This window comes from Scomber japonicus, chromosome 4 (assembly GCF_027409825.1).
Source record: "Scomber japonicus isolate fScoJap1 chromosome 4, fScoJap1.pri, whole genome shotgun sequence".
Taxonomy (NCBI): domain Eukaryota; kingdom Metazoa; phylum Chordata; class Actinopteri; order Scombriformes; family Scombridae; genus Scomber; species Scomber japonicus.
In genome coordinates this window covers 8159114-8176378 of record NC_070581.1, presented here as the reverse complement: position 1 = coordinate 8176378, position 17265 = coordinate 8159114, and the positions used below count along the sequence as shown (strand labels likewise).

The following is a 17265-nucleotide window of genomic DNA, read 5'->3' as shown; positions in this document are numbered from 1 at the left end:
CCCTTTTGAATAGAGACTGAGTGGCAGGAAAATAGTAATGAGTGGAGTATTTGAATAAAACGGTAAAAATCTGAAGCACAGTTCTATCACTGAAGGAACTCTAGCTTTTACTATTGAACGGCTTTGAATAACAGCTGTATATATCTTAAAGTCTGACCTCCCTCTTTGATATTATAACACCAGTACGACTCAAGTGCGTTATGTAGATAAACAGCAGATTGCTCTCAGACCACAAGTTGTATGTTAGTTATTTTATTCGCTCTCTGTTGGTTTTTCTTTAAGTGTGTTTTCAAAGCCTCCCACGCCTCCAAACTCCAGCACTTACTCCAGGAAACAGCAGTGCGTGCTGTGTGCATCCCCAGTGTTTGACACACTCGCACACATTCATTACTACACCAGTACGACTGCTGAGAGTTGCTGATGCTGGAGGACAGAGACTCTCCTCAGCAAATCTCTGGTTCACTGGCAAACCCAATGGATGCACACACAGACACACACAGACACACAGACACACACACATTCATTTCTTCAATCCTCCATCCTCTTTAATGTATCATAAAATCCCAATGTTCTCTTTTCAGAAGGCAGGGAAAATAGTAAATATATAAGCCTCAACACAACTTTGCAGCTGTTTATGAAAGTAGACATGGGGGGGGGGGGGGGTGGGGTGGGGTGAAGTGTGTGTGTGGTGTGTGTCTGTGTGATTGGATGCGCCCACGTGTACACATCCTTGTGGTGCTCCGAGTGAGTAAGCCTCCATCTCTCCTCCCTCCCTGCCTCTCCTCCTCAGGTGGGACTATGATAGGATCCAATTAAGGGAGCTGTAGATAAAATGATGATGAATTTCAGTGGTGCGGCAGACTGACGGACACACACACACACACACACACACACACACACACACACACACACACACACACACACACACACACACACACACAAGACCACTAAAACAGACAAAGACCGAAGCCAAAAAGACAAAGGAAGATAGAGCCAAAGAGGACTTGAGGGAATTAGGAGCAGACAATGACTACGCACAAAGAGTCTGATGGAGGGAGTAAAAAGAGGGGCAAGAGAATGAGAGGGAAAAAAATAAAGAAAAAACAGAGGGGAGGAAAGATAGGCTAAGCTCAGCGAGCAAACTAGTGGGAAACAAACAAATGAGGGAGTAACAGATGGAGAGAGAATGTATGTGGAATATAAAATATCTTACTGGTTGAGAAAGGGATGCTGAAAGGAGGGAAAAAAAACAAAGAAATCATGATCTGTGCAAAAGTGAAAGTGCTGAGACGAACTAGAACAGCAGAGGGTGGAAGGACAGAGCGGACAACGGGGACGGGTAACAAAGTTGGTCAGCCATAGAAAGTTATCAGGTTGTAGAGTTTTCAGGCTAGAAGAAGCTGCATTAATTGTGGTGTCCAAAACGATGATGTCACCTTATTTCACATCCCAGCACCTGTTGGGAACAACAGAAAATAACACACCCATTTTTTTCTGCATTGCATCACCTACATAACTTTAATAAACTGAATGCTGATTTAAAGTTTGCTGTGATAAATTACACAAATAAAGCAAGTTTCAAGTCTGCTGTTTGAGTTTCATACCACACATGGAGACAAGGTAAATATTACACACTTTTAATGTTGAAATGGTTAACAGTTTACACACTATTGCCTATTTACATATGCAACAAACATTTGAAGTTGTGCTACCGGCTACCTAACAGATTTATTTACTCTCCTTTTAGTTCTGTTATAATTTCCACAAACTCCTGAAGAAGTTCACCAACTAGGTGCCAACTTTGTTGTCTACTGCTTGGTGTTTAGTTGTGTTATCTATTTATTGTGTTTTATCTTGTTGTGCAGCACTTTAGAAACCTTGTGTTTGTTAAAATCGTGCTATATAAATAAAGAGGATTGGATTGGATTAGTATGTAGTGTGCAGCAGGTTTATTGAAGCTTTTTTCACACAAGAAAAACAGCTTGCTGGCTTGTTTTGGAAATGAAACTGATGAAAGCAGCAAGACTGAATAAAAAACAGTAAAACTATGTGCTGTAAAATCAAAACAAGGAGCTGAAAGATGCTTAAAAGCTTTGTAGAACTGAGGGGAAATGCACACCTGGATGATCATTCTCACATTACACATAATTATTGGACCTACATTTAGATAAAATATTTATTGTTGCAGTTTTAAGAACCTAAAATGTTCATACACATTCATATGTGTTGATTTATTAATAATAATAACTTTATTTATATAGCACCTGCTTTACATTTAAAGCAATAAAACAAGGGCAGACAAGTAGAGCAGGTTAAAATAAACAACATGGGTTAAAAAAATAAAATTAGATTGATCCATAAACTCTTCATTAGAGTTGCATATAATAGGTCTCGAGCGATAATGTATTTTTGGGTCTAATGCCTATACTGATATTAGGGAGTGAACAAATTCCAATATCGACATATGGCAGATTTATATAATTATATGATATATGAATTAATACACATTTTGCAATGATCCATCAAGTGTGGTTATCACTTGTGACAAAGATATGAGATGGAGACACATTTTAAAGTTTAAGAATGAACCTTATTGTACCAAGTGACATCAGTAAAAAAAAAAAAAACTATAAGCAAAAACCAGCAAAAAACATGTACCTAAATATATATATATATATATATATATATATATATATATATATATATATATATATATCAAACTTGTATTAAGAAGAAGAATCAGATATATAAAATATTGACCCATATTGGACAACTTGTACACCAATACTGATATGTCTGTGATAGGCCAATATCAGCAGAGCGATATATCTGTCCAGCTCTAGTACATAGTCAAATAACAGTTGAAATCTGTGGCAGCTCTCCACAAATACCTACTTTGTTATGAGTAATGATGAGTGTGTTATGATGAAAAATGAGAGTGAAAGAGTTAATACAGAGGAACAACATATAGCGGATCCACTATGATTGATAACGTGCGCTCTGGTTACCATTGTATTCAGTATTCTCAGTAGGGAAGTGTTTGTATATGTATCACGGCTGGCTGTGACTGGGGACAGTACAGTGTAATAAATCACAGAGAAAATTAGCCAGCAGTGGATGTACAATCATCCATTCAATCTTACTGTCTCTTTGTGCATTATTTAGCCCCCCCTCCCCCTCCCCCCCAGCCAACTCCGAAACATTGAACCTGCATACTCAAATACACCAGGGACGCATCGTATGCATGGATGCTCACAGGAAGAACACACGCTGGCGCACACACTGATAGGTTGCATTGCAAGCTGCGCAGATACCTACTGGTTTGTTCACGGACAACACACATACACACACACACACACACACACACACATGCACACACTTCCTCCCCAGGGGATTCAGTTGCCCAACGTGAAGCAGACATATGGAGATTCTCCACATGATCCTCTTCCTAATCATGTGGAGCAGACGGAGACTGTAGCATCAGCAACAACCAGCAAACCTGCTTTACATGATTTATTACGCTGACACACACAGGCTATCAAACACGGCGTGAGTGTGTGTCTGTGTGTGTGAGCGTCCCACTGTTAACTCCATGCATCTGGCACACTCGAGAGCGGGGAGGTAAGTTTCAGGAGGGTGACAGACTGAGTTTGTGTTCACACGCGCCGGTCTAGACCTGGTACTTTTTTTTTTTTTTTTACTTTCACTAACTTGCTACACCTAACACACATATAATATATACAGTACACACATGTTCTTCTGCAGCACTGTTTTCTACCAAATGTGCTTATCCTAGAACATACATTATCGGTGGCTCTATTATCCTCATTCAAGAAGGGACTTTCATGTGCTCAGTAGTCATGAGGTGGAGGTCAGGGTGGATGACTGGATGAACAAAGCACAGGAGTTTGACAATAGAGACCAGGATTAATGATCTGTCATTTGGTATGAGCCACTAAAACGCTTGATTGAGGTCAGGTAGAGATGTTGATTTTAATTAATTTCTGCTTCGGCTTAATTATTAAATATTTAAAAAATAATATAGCAAATATTTGCATATTTAACTAAGATGACAATCTCCCCCATAACCTTACACCAAGCAATTTGAGTTGCTTAAGTATACCAATTATACCTCATCATGCTTTAATTACCAGAAGTGGATATTACAGGGGAAAAAAAGTCAGTCTAATATAAACTTTATTTAAAAACACATAATCAGATTGGCTTTTCTTACAAAACACATTATTTGCAGACAACAGTTCACACTCATTATAATTATGCACACATTCTGCTGCAGTGTTATTTTAGGCAATCACTAATGAGTAAATAACAGGTAAAAGCACAAACTCACTGCAGATGTACTGTAGGTGAGAAATAGAGAGGGAAGGGGGAGGGGTGACTAAAATACATTGAAGTACAAGTGTGAAAAACAGTATTTTCATGTTGTTTAATTGCACTCATTCATTTATACATGCACAGTATCTGTTTTCTTTAATGCAGAAAAAAAAAGAAGAAGAAGAAAACAGGCGAAGTTGTTTATCAAAGCTCCATTGAATTGAAATGAATGGAACTGAGCAGAAATAGGGGACTTGTGTGTGTGTGTCTGTATGTGTGTGCCGGCAGTATATTTTTAACACACGCTCAGGTATCCTTCAACATGACTAATTACACGAGGGTGACCCGCACACGGACGCGCACACATATGCGCACACCTCTCGGTTTCTGGTCCTTCTCCCCCCTGACCAGCCAGCTGCTCTGTTTTGTTAACATCGGCAGTTTTCAGACAAGCACACACATACACACACACACACACATACATACATACATACACACTAGCCATATCTATTCATACAATCCGCGGAGACATGCAATCCATGGAGACAATTCATGTAGCGAGAGAATAAACGAGTGCAGGAGCAGATAACGAATGAACCCGAGCCAGGCTGGTGTGTTACTCTAATGAGGCCAGGGACGGCTTTGTGCTCACCTCGTACTTTTTACACCTCCTCCCCTCCCTTCTCCTTTTTTTTCTCCTCTTGTCACCACCCCTCCCCTTCACTCCTCTCCCTTGTCCCCACTCATTGACCCTTCCCCTCTCTATACCTCTAATGTGCCCTTTTCTCTTCCTTGTTTAAACTCTCCTCTCCTTCCCTCTACTGTTCTTTTTTTTTCTCCATCCCATTTGCTCCTTTCTCCTGATTTCTCTCCTACACCTCTTTTCCTCTTGTCATCACTTACTAGCTCTCGTTGCGTCTCCTCTTTTTTTCCCCTCTGTGCCCTCCATCGTTGTCCTCGTCTCCCTTCTAATCCTAATTCCACTCTTCTCACTTTCCCCTTATCTGCTCTCTAGCTGTCCTCCTCTCCTCTCCTCTCCTCTCCTCTCTTCTCCTCTCCTCTCCTCTCCTCTCCTCTCCTCTCCTCTCCTCTCCTCCCTCTCTCTATCCCCCAGGGGGGCCCACACTATGAGTTGGCTCAGGTAGATTAATTACATGCAGTGACATGGAGGAGCTGGCCAGAGGCTTCAGTAATGAGTCTGATTACTCATCTCCAGCAGCTCCGGGCGCTCAGGGGAGGAGAGTCAGGACGGCAGGCCAGCACAGGGGCCTCTCAGTAGGGGGAAGAACAACTTTTACCTGCAGGGTTTTCAACCAACACAGAGTTTTTAACAGTGCCGGTGCCACCACTTTCAGATCAAAGCTCCACCAAGAGTCAGTGACTTGCTGATAGTCGATAGCTGCAAATTTCAATTCGATAAATGAAAAAAAAAAAAAAAGTACCCAGGGGACACCAAAGTCATCACCAGTTTTCTTGAGGACAAAGCCATACCTTATATATATTTGCATAGCTGTAATCAATAATTCAAACAAGCTGCAGGCCAAGCGGGGCAAAAATCCAAACACCTAATCAGCAGTAGACCAGAGGAATGCCTAGTATGGAAGAAATCCTACATGGAGGCCAAAGAGGTAACCAAGAGTGGTATGGCTGAGAGACAAAAACATAATTAAACACTGGAAATGTGGAAAACATGAGCGCGGATAATGAATCACATAAACAAAACAAAAGACAGCTAAAGTACCTCATCAAGGCAACAAAGATGTCTTTAGTTTTAGAGAAAGATGATCGAGGTAAAGTTGTTTTCAGCCGGTGATTACATGATGTAATTCTTTGATGAGTTCCATCAGATACAATTCAGTTACAACCCATTCCTTCTCTATATTGGCTGAATGAAAAAGCACAAACCCATACCACTTACAGTATTATGCAGTCTAGATGAGTAATTTAATAAAAGCTGAAAACAATCTAACAGAAACATTCTACCATTGTGGTGAGATAAAGATGTCTTTTCTTCCTCTAGCACTTAGAGTCTTTAACAAAGTAGATTTATTCTTTTAGCAATCTATATTAAACACTTTGTGGTGAATATTTTCCCAGTGTAGAGACTAACCTCATTCCTTTTACTTCTTCTCCCAAAAGTTAAAGATATCCTCAAAGCGTTTCATTTCTGTGATCGTCAACACTCAATATTCAATCACAGATGCTTAAAAATGATACCGTTCCATAAAGAAAGGTTCAAATAGAGGTTCCATAATTAGATGTACTTTGATGCTAGAGTCCTAATCATGATATCAGAGAATCTGCGACTGTCTAATTTTGGAATAAAGCTCTGCATTTACGTCTGGCTCAGACTTCTGTCCATCAAAAAGCCTGAGCATACTTCCATCTAGAATCAAGAATTAATGACGACTGGTAAAATCAGTGTATAAGAACTTTATAGGGACTTTTTTGGTAGATAAGTAGATGCATCGTCCTTGTAAACTGAACCCTAAGTTATGGCAAAACGCTTGCATCTATATGAGGAGCTAGCCATACTTCTAAATCTCATTAGAGGGGAATCTCAAATTTCGGAGGTCACAGTGGAGTAATAACTGGTGACTGGCAAGATCAGTGTGATGAATTATTTAAATGTCAGCATAAAGGAAACATTGGGATGCATAACTGAATGTTGCCCTAATGTTATTTATATATATATAGACACACAGACATCATTGTTTATTGCATATCCCTAACCCTAACCCTAACCTTAATCCAATATCGGAAAGTGACAAGATCAAGCAACCTCATAACCGTGTCCTGAGATCCCCTTAATCCCTCTTCGTCTTTGTCCTTCTCCCTCTGTTGCTTCTTGTTTTCCTTGTCTCGCCTTTATTTTCTGTATAAAACTGGCCCAAAAATCATCTTTCACAATTCAGTGTCTCCGAGGAAGCGAGTTAGACAGTGGGCGATGCACAGTGTGACTAGGTGGCACGGTGTCACAGTGTGGTTTGTGTCGGCGTTTTAAACCATGTGACAGTATGAATAAAGCATGATGTGGCGGGCAGCAGGGTGGGCAGGGACTGACAAGAGAACAAGCTCACCCAGTGTTTTGGTGACGGCAGACAAGTCGAAACCCTTAAAGTTTAATGGAGGCCACGCCGCAGTGAGAGGAGGAGGAGTACGTGGGTCTGTGAGTGTGTGTGGGTCCTGCGGTTTGACTGGGGCCCGGTAGCTGCCATACACAGCCATTTAAGCAGTGGGACATTATAGTGATGCAAATAAAGTCAACAGCCCGCCTCATGTGTGATGGATCAGGGTCACGCTGAACTAGTGGGAAGGGAATAAGACCAATCAGCCTTTCTTTTGTGGCAAAAGAGTGTTTTGGTTAAATCTGAAGCTGCTGACCTCCAAGAATCCTGTGGTTTCATTTGTCTGTTTTCCTCTCAGCTTCTGACTGTCTCAGCAGAGAACTAGGCTTCCCACTTTCCTCCTTCTGTCAAGTCAAGTCAGTTTTATTTGCATGGCCCAATATCAGGAATCACAAATTTCCTTCAGGGGGTTTTACAGTGTAGACAGAAAAAAATGGGAGAAAAGTCAGGAAAAACAACAAATGAGGCATCCATCTCCAAGGACAGATAGATTTGCAGTAGATGCTTTGTGGACAGAATAGACCACAAATTACCAAATGAACATGATAACAACACTACCAGAACAAAATATGACCTGAGCCAAGCAACCTCTATCAACATGTAGACCTGGGAGGAGGATAGAACACATAAGCACACAGGACTCACATCATACCATCCACATACACAGGAGGATTAACAATAGAAGACATTATTCATTATTCACACAGGAGAGAGAGAAGGATAAAACATCATCAAGAGGAGAGAGACATGGCGAGGCTAAACTCCTGCAGGATGGGGAAACACATCTGAAACCTTAGGAAATGGCACCGACAGCCAGGAAAGCAGAGGGGTTCCAGGAGAGGAGATGCCCGAGAGACAAGAGAGGGCAGGATGAGAAAACAGGGACAGAAAAGGAGGGCACATAACTTGGACACTCATATGCTCCTTGAACAAATAAACAGAATGTTTGAAAGATGCAATGATTATCAGAACAGTTGTAATAATCAATAACCTCGCTGGCAGGGCAGCATTTATTTAATTCATTGAGACAGAAACTGATCTGCCGTTCAGTACAAGGTCAGGAAGTGATCAATTAAAGGGAACTAATTGAAGGTTAAGACATAAAAATGAGCATTAATTTCAGATGTAAAGGACTGAACAGACTCAGATCATCTGACATCAGCAGGGGGGTTATTCTATGAGAACAAGGCCCGATAGGAAAAATCCCTGCTGCGTGCTGACTTCTTTTTAACTTTGGGTACACACAAGAGCCCTGCATTTTGAGAGAGGAGAGCTTTAGTTGTAATATAAGGTTTAAGCAGCTCAGACAGGTATGATGGGGCCCATTTAGGATTTTATAAGTCAGCAGAAGCACCTTAAAGCCTGATCTAACATGGATAGAGAGCCAATGAAGGGAGGTTAGAAAGGGTATAATATGGTCAGATTTTCTTGTTTAAGATTCTAGCTGCAGTCATTTAAACCACCTGAAGACTTTTAGTGCTTCCATCTGGTAGACCTAAAATAAAAGAACATTATAGCAATCAAGTCTGGATGAAAGTCATACATGTATAGGAGCCTCTACGTCACCCGGACTGACAAATTTTAGCTATGTTACTTGAATGGAGAAAAGCACTCTCTGTGATTTAATTAATGTGCTTTTTAAAGGAGAGGCATAACAACGGTTTTTACATCAGCCAAGCAGGCCTCTAAATGTATTAATTTGAGTATGATCATCAGTCTTTATAGACACACACAGATGAGTATCATCCACGTAGCAATGGAAATGTATCCCTGACTATATATAATTTGGCCAACAGGCAAAATATAAAGAGAGAAAAGCAGAGGGCCAAGAACTGAGCCATGAGGTACTCCATATTTAACATTAGAGAATTAGGTGTAATATTGTTATAGCAGGCAGGCTGTGTTTTTTCAGATACGTAGGACTTAAGCCAAGAGAGGGCTGGGCCAGAGATGCCAAAATTACAATTTAGTCTTTCTAATAGTAAGATCCAGTAATAATGGTATCGAGGTGGAATGTGAATCCATATCAAGTATATGGTCATTTACCACTCTGTTTGTGGCTGTCTACAAAGTCACTTTTTTCAATCTCTTCTTGTTTATATTTTCTGTCTTCTATTTCTTCTTTTATTTTGTCTCATTTTCTTTCAAGGCTGAATCTATGCTGGACTGAAATAACCCAATGTTTACATAGATATCAGTAGCATACAGAACTGGCCCTGACCAATTTGGTGCCCTAGGCAAGATTTTAGCTGGTGCCCCTTGCATCGCTGCCAATTCCACCACCAATCTTTATGTTCACACACAGAAAGTGCATTGCTTTGTATCTTTTAAGATTTACTTTATTTAAAAAAGAACTCACATTAAAAGAAAGCAAGTGACATATTATTACATATATACAATGGAAAATGCACAAAATGCAATTTTAAAGAAACCAGTGCAGACATAAAAAGATTCATAAATATGGTATAAATAATCGCACAAAAACGATATTACAGAAACCTCAGTGCAATATGCATAATGAAGCATTGTTCCACAGCCACTTGCTTTGCCTTTCTTTCAGCAAAGTTATCTATGATATCATCATAAGACAGCTATTGTGTGACCACATGATTTATACTAATAATGGAAAGTCCACTGAGATGTTCTTGCACCATTGTAGACCGTAGGTAGGTTTCAATGAGTTTGATCTTAGAGAAGCTCCTTTTAGCATTAACAGTAAGAGTGGCAGAAATACTCACAGTTCCTCACATACTTCATGGGGTAAGTTCCTGTCAGCTTCTTCTCATGCAGGAAGGTCAAGAGTTCCATGTCTGTCATGTTTTTTGATAGCAAATGTGGAAAATGTTGGATTTCTGCAGCCATTTCCCTGCCATCAATATCTGGCTGCCTGCTATGGGTTAGAGCAGTGCTCAGGGTTGACAGTACTTTTCTTTTGACATGTTGGGGAAGTTGTGGAGCACTCTGTCAAGCGCCTCTCCAAGGTTCTGAAATCTCTCATCATGTGGCTATATCCACTACCACATCAAAAATGCGGTTTCCATTTTTCAAAGTGCATTACCAGTAGGCTAATCTGGAGTCTCAAAGCTCATAAGTGCCTTTTTGTGGTTCTTGAGCGCTTTGTTTGAGTTCAGCCTTGTTCATCTCCTTGCACATCTCCTTTTCAGTTGTATGTGCATCAGAGAAAACTGTGTTTCTGTAGCAGGTGAGGGAATTGGTTTTCTCGAGCAAATTGACAGCCACATCTTTCTGCATGGAGTGACTGTACCAGTTTACTCACATGGATCTTGTTGAGGATGTTATACCATATGACTCTGCAAATAGAAAAGTGGTAGCATCCAATCTACTCAACCAAAGAGTGCCTCTCTGACTTTGTATGTACTGCATAATCTCTATAAACAGATATATGCAGAATGTGTAGGCAATGTGACTTTGTAGGGTTTGTAGTCCTAGTAGTAATGACCAATCACATTTGATTGGGCTTTGGTTCCGTGCAAGTAAACAGTCCATGTTGAGATCAAAAGAAGCAGAACACATTAGCTGATATGCAATCTTCAAACACATCCGCTATCATCTGAAGATTATTTGGCTTTATAGTAGCTTTATTTATTTATCTGCATTCATATGTATATATCTGTTGATAGAGAATGGCCTTAATGTTGTGTTGACCATTTCAAGTTGCTAATTGGACCGTAAACGTCCGGTGTCATCCAGGTAGCCAATGGGTCCAAGATTGCTTACTGCCTGAATGCTTTTTATCCTGCTTTCCCACTCGGTCTCTTACTATGATTTCAGAGTAGTTTTGACATATTTCTGGATATTCCATCTATGGAGTAAGGCTGAGAACAGTTTGAATATTTGATTAAATATCTGAAGTAGCCAATGGCATCTGGTGAGCTCTTAGTTGCATCAGCTTCCACTAGGTTTGAAATGTGGGCACCACATGGGACAAAAAGGGCTCTTGAGTTCTTTTGAAGCAGTCTACCCTGAACACCTTTATTCTTTACCTTAATGTTAGCACCTTTGTCATAGAGCTGTCCACCGCAGTCCTCAAAGGGGATGTTAAGCTCCTCCAGCCTTTTGAGGATGAGAGATGACAAACTTCCCCCTGTTGACTGCTCTGCCACAAGAAAGCCCAGGAAATGTTCTTCAAAATGTGGTCTGTCTTCTTGTAACACAATCCTGACAATGAGAAAGCTGTTCCTTATGACTCAGATCAAGGGTGCAATCTATAATAATGGAGAGATACTTTGATTTTTTGAGCTTTTTCAACAATTTCTTCCATTATTTTTGTGCTGATGGAGTTTGAATTCTTTTGCCAAGGCAATTTGTGTGACTGCCAGCTCCACCCTACCAACATGCCACTCATTACTGTACCAAGTTTAGCCATAAACTCAATCTCTTTGAGAAAACTGCCATTTTCTGGTTTATTTTATTGTTTCTGTGGGCCCCTTAAAACCATGTTTCTTTCAGCTGAATTATTGAAATCAACCCAGTTAGAACTTCACATCACCTCTTTCTCTCGGCCTCAGTAATTGCCATCTCTTGCTTATCTATTTTAGCCCCTTTACAAGACAGACATCCAATACCTTCCGTGTTGACATGCATTTGTTATACTCCTGGCTGTCCTCATGGGCTTTGAGCAAGTTTGAGCAAGAGCTTTCTCTCTACAATTTCTCTCTGAGAAAACATTTTGTAGCAGAAGCAGTACAAACTATCATCTTTTTTGAGTACATTATCCAGCTTCTTTTGAGTTTTTTCTCCACGGACTAAGACTCTATTGAAATAGTCATGCTCACATTGTCTCTTGCCTTTTTGGTTCTCAAACATGGAACATTTTCTATTTGATACAGTTGTCTGAAAACAAACTTTATTACCTTATCAGTTAAAACAGATGGCCAATCAGCAGGGTCTATCAGTGCAGCCTTTTCATAGATGTCTGATGCTACATTGCTGAGGTAGAGGGGACAGGACATGATCGTTGGAAGGTGCTTAGGTGGAGAAGGTGTCTGCCCGTGGCCTAGGATTTGCAAGGATGGGATTAAAATAATTCAAAAGTGCATCTGAAGAGAGGAGTATATGTGACCATTGGGGGTTACATTATAATAATAAAGTACTTGTGGTGAAAGCTAGCCAATATAAGCACTTAAGCAACATCATATTCTACAACATTCAAGAGTAATTACACCTTGTATCCATGCACAAAACAATTATTCAATAGGCACTTCTTCCATGTGATGCATGCTGTTTCCCATACATATAAGACCAATCAATAACTCTTAATTACCAATGAGGATGGGAAAGGAAAAGCATTTTAATTGACTATCACAACCAGGGCTAACATTGGCTTACATGTCAATAAAAATGTACGTCTTGTATCTTGAGGCAGACATTGGATTGGATTGGATTGGGTGATTTCACAGTCAGTGTCACTCACTAGTTTAGATAACTCGCCCATCCTCCACAATCAGGCACATCTAAATGTAAATATAAACGGTGGGTGATGCTGTGGTCAATCCAGAAAATTGGGCGTATTAAATAGGCTGTGTAGTTATGTTGTTGTTGGCTTTTCTTGTAATGTTTTAAAATATTAGATTTAAAATAGCATTATTTAACTGAACCACCTTTTAGTAGATTTGCATCTGTGTTTCAGACTTCCAAATCAGCCCATAAAGATTAATGTTAGGGCCCATAAATAATCCAAATAGCCTTTTGGTGTAGTAAAGTACTCTGGGTATGCTCGCACGACAGGATCAGCTTGGATGACTGTCAAAATGTCTTCGCTACTATGAATTATCGTTGTGATAAAATGTCTACCAGTGTGCTAAAAAGCAACCTCACCAAAGCATACATTCATATACAATTAATTTGCTGTAGTTGATATCTTTTTTTTTTTAGGAAACATAATTCTTAATTAATCATTTTTGCGTTCACTGCCAACAAATATATTTTTGTTCCGAACTAATTCATGGTTACCATTTTTATATTCATGTTCAGGCAACTCAAAGCTCTTGGTTATGATTAGAGAAAGATGGCATGGTCTTGATTAACTATTTTAAAAGTCAGTGCTGACATGAGACATTTTACCCAAACTAAGGTCTTTCTATAACAAGTGATTCAGTTTCCTGGACAAAGCTGTCACAGCATTTGACTTTTGGTCACACTTAATTCAACCCATGCTTACATTTTGCTGAAAAGAGACCTCTTGTGGCCATGTGAGTAATTACAGTCCTCTCTGAGAAGCAAAGGGAGAAGTAGCGTGATGTAACTATAAGCCTGAACTACTTTCTGAAGAGGAGGTTGGGGTGGATGGATGGTAGTGCAAAGCATCATACAGTAGAGACAATGGAGACCCCCTGCTGATAGTATTGATCTCTTTTTACCATGACGATCCTCTTTGCATAACCTGCCACCTTTTTTTAGTAGTCTGAACATAACCAGACCTTCAGTATCAAACTGGCAGATCAGAAAATAGTCATATGAGTCAATTTTGTCATGCCTAAAGTGTTGCTTCATTGGGGTCTATGAATCGTTCTTAGTCTGGACCCTCACCTGGGACCAATTTGCCTTTGGAGACCCTATCAGGGGCTATTGCCCTCGACAGCTCCCAGGGTCACAGGGACATGCAGACCACTCCACCATGATAAAGTGACGATTCTTGGGGGAGGCACTGGCAATCACTGTCTCTGCATTGAATAAGAATGTCACACTTTCTGGATTTGAATGAAGGTTGAGAGTGAACGTAAAAAGCAATAGAATGTATTCTATAGATGATAAGGTTGCTGACTTGTTTCGCCCATGGGTGGAAACAGTTACTACTCAACTCCAAAGATGAATGTTTCTTCATGGACCTGAGTCCAATTTCTGTCTGACAAAATTATAAAGCATGTGTGTCCAGTTAACTGTAGTGATATGTTGAGTATATGCATCTAGGTGAATAAGGGTAGAGTGGAGCAAAGTTTTGACTGTATTTTAAGTGGTGTGCCTGTCTATGTGCTACAGGCCCCATTGCCCATATGGGATGGTCAAGCCCCGTCTACCAAATTCAGTGTGTCAGGGAGCAAATTGGAAATGCCAATTTCACTTTACACTGCTCCGTATCTTGTCTCTCCCTTACCCCTCATCCCACCACTTAGCTCATGTGTAAATGAATAAGGTCCTCTCACATGTCCACCTGAGTCCGATTTCTGTCTGCCCTACACCTCCCTGTCAACCTCTTCTCTTCTTTTATCTTCCTTTCTCCTCTCTCCTTCTTTACTTGTTGCCTCCCTTTAATCCTCTTCTCTCTCATTTCCCACATTTTCCTCTCATCACCCCCCCCCCCCTCATCCTATCTCCTCATCTCCTCCTCTCCTCCACTCCTCCTTTCTCATTCCCGTCTCCACTCCTTGCCCATTCAGCTGTAACCCATTTGTTATTTCTCTATGTGTATTTATGAAATATGTCTGTTTTGGTGAATATGGATTTATGCATGCATGCATGCATGCCCGCGCTGTATCACCGTCTGCAATGAACAAGCCGGGGTGAATCACTATGCAAATGAAACGATAGCTCATACAATTCCCAATTTGCATGGAATCCATTATAAATCAACAATTTCTGACACGCTCCTCTTGTCTTTCTGTTTCTGTCTGTCTCAGTATGACTACGAGGGCAGTGACATCAGTGACCTACCAGTCGACCTCTCTGTGGTGTGGAATGGAAACTTTGTCATCGACAACCCGTTCAACATTCAAGGTATAACACTTTCTTCTTTTTTAAGCTCTCCTTTTCGTTCTCACATTGGAAAGTTTCAAGCGGGCATTGTCGCTCGAGAGAAATTTAAATCGCTCCTGCTTATTTATCTGTAATGATTTTCTGTGAAGCAACAATGCCGTGTGCGCTTTTTTCCCCCCTTTTCATAAGAAATCTGTAATTTCTTTTCTGACAGCCATCAAGGAGAAAGGTGAAAGTGTACCAACGGTTTGGAAAAACACTATTCTTGTCTCAGGGATAAAAGAAGGGCGGAGGGAGTGATTGATGGATGGAGATGATAACAAACAAACATCCAACATAGGAATTAATAGGGATGGATGTTAGCGAGGTAGATAAACAAATGGAGAAAGCGATAGGCAGGAGAAAAAGATGAAGGGAAAGAAGGATGAGTGCATGACAGGTTGATAAATGCACCATGTAATGGCGGGCTGGGGGTAGATGAGAATAAAGGGATTGATAAAGAAAAACAGAAAGCGACATGGAGGGATGGCATTTATTATTTTTAATCGCCATTTGTGCATGAAGTGGAAAACAATTACCAATTCTAAATTCTTTATCAAGTGTAACATATTGGGTGGTGGAGGCTAATGATTTTAGACGTCCCATTACACAAGATAATATACAGTAAGCTGCTCTCAAGTGTGTCATACAGTCTTTTTGCTTTGGAATTTGCACATCTAGAGTCACATTAACAAACCCCCACCTCCCACCTTCTCCACTCATTTTCCCTATGCATGTATGTCTTTATGTGACACACATGCAACTTTTAATCGAACATCCTTTGTGTTGTATATGACCTCGTTTTGATGAAAGTCAGACACGCAGTTCATTTGGCAGATTGCTCGGAAATTAGTTGCTTGTCTGTCATGACCTAATTCTTCTTCTTGTGTTATTTTATTTAAAATGTGCTCCTTTATGGTTTTCTGTATGTCTGTGCTGAAAGGTCCTCTCCAGGGATTTAACATCCTGAGTTTGGCATGTGCTGAGAAGTCTAGTACAGCCATAAATCACAGCGCTGTGCAATCAAGCAGATGGATTCTGGACTGCAGTTTTCAAATATAGATCTGATGATTTTTCCTTATCAGAACCGAGCTTATACTGAGCTATATTACAGAATGCAATGTTTCATTACATTAAGAGATGTCATATAATACTGAAATGTTAGTACAATACATTTCTGTTAATAATATTGGTTTTAATAAAAGGAACTGTTTCATCTTCTAGATGCATACAAAGGGGAACAGTGCATTCTGTTCAATATATTGTCAAGTCATTCAGTTTCATTTAGTTTAGTTATGTTAAATTCTCAGTCTTTAGGTCTTTAGTCTCAGGTAAGGATTCCATGATGTTTATTTGGTAAGGGAGCTTTCACATGCACTTCAGTCCAACTCTGGTACCCATTCGGTTCGGCTTGGTTCATTTTACACTGGTGTGGAAGTTGTTAAAACTCCAACTTCAAACAAAAGACCTGCAATTGTTCTGGATGTCAATACACTCCCAGGCAAATTCCTGAGTTTGTAGTACAGAAGCAAACCAGGCCAAGTGCTTGAGTGTAGCGCTGATTATGCTGCATGACATTTACCTAAACTGCCAAATAAGAGTTCACATGACTTGATTTGATTACTCCTTTCCTGTGAACACAACACCAACCAGAACTAATAGGCAACAATGTATGATTTTAAGCCATGCTGGCCTCAATGTCCTATGGATGGCGGTGTAGTTTGGTCCACTACTTTGGCCCAAACTGAGATATTTCACCTTAGGAGGGGTTTGTTGAGACATAAAAGGTCCCCAGAGGGTGTATCTTTGTCGACCCCCTGACTTTTCGTCTAGCACCAGCATCAGGTCAAATGTTTAATTCATCCAATACCTGAATTCCCATCAGCCCCAGTTGTACTCTGTGTTTAGCATGCCAATGTGCTAAACTAAGATGTGAAACCTGATAAAGATTACACAGTACTTGTTAGACATCACCATGTTAGCGACATCAATGTGAACATATACTACACAGCTCAGTAGCACAGAGTGTAACGTGTGACAGGATTAATAA

General features: G+C 40.3%; 1 protein-coding gene across 1 annotated transcript in view; it reads left to right on the top strand.

Moving 5' to 3' along the window:
* LOC128357993 (plexin-A1-like) overlaps nucleotides 1-17265 on the top strand; it is a 221860-nt gene that overhangs the window by 132733 nt on the left and 71862 nt on the right. The window contains 1 exon segment of the mRNA XM_053318444.1: nucleotides 15101-15196. Coding sequence (XP_053174419.1) covers nucleotides 15101-15196 — 96 coding nt within the window.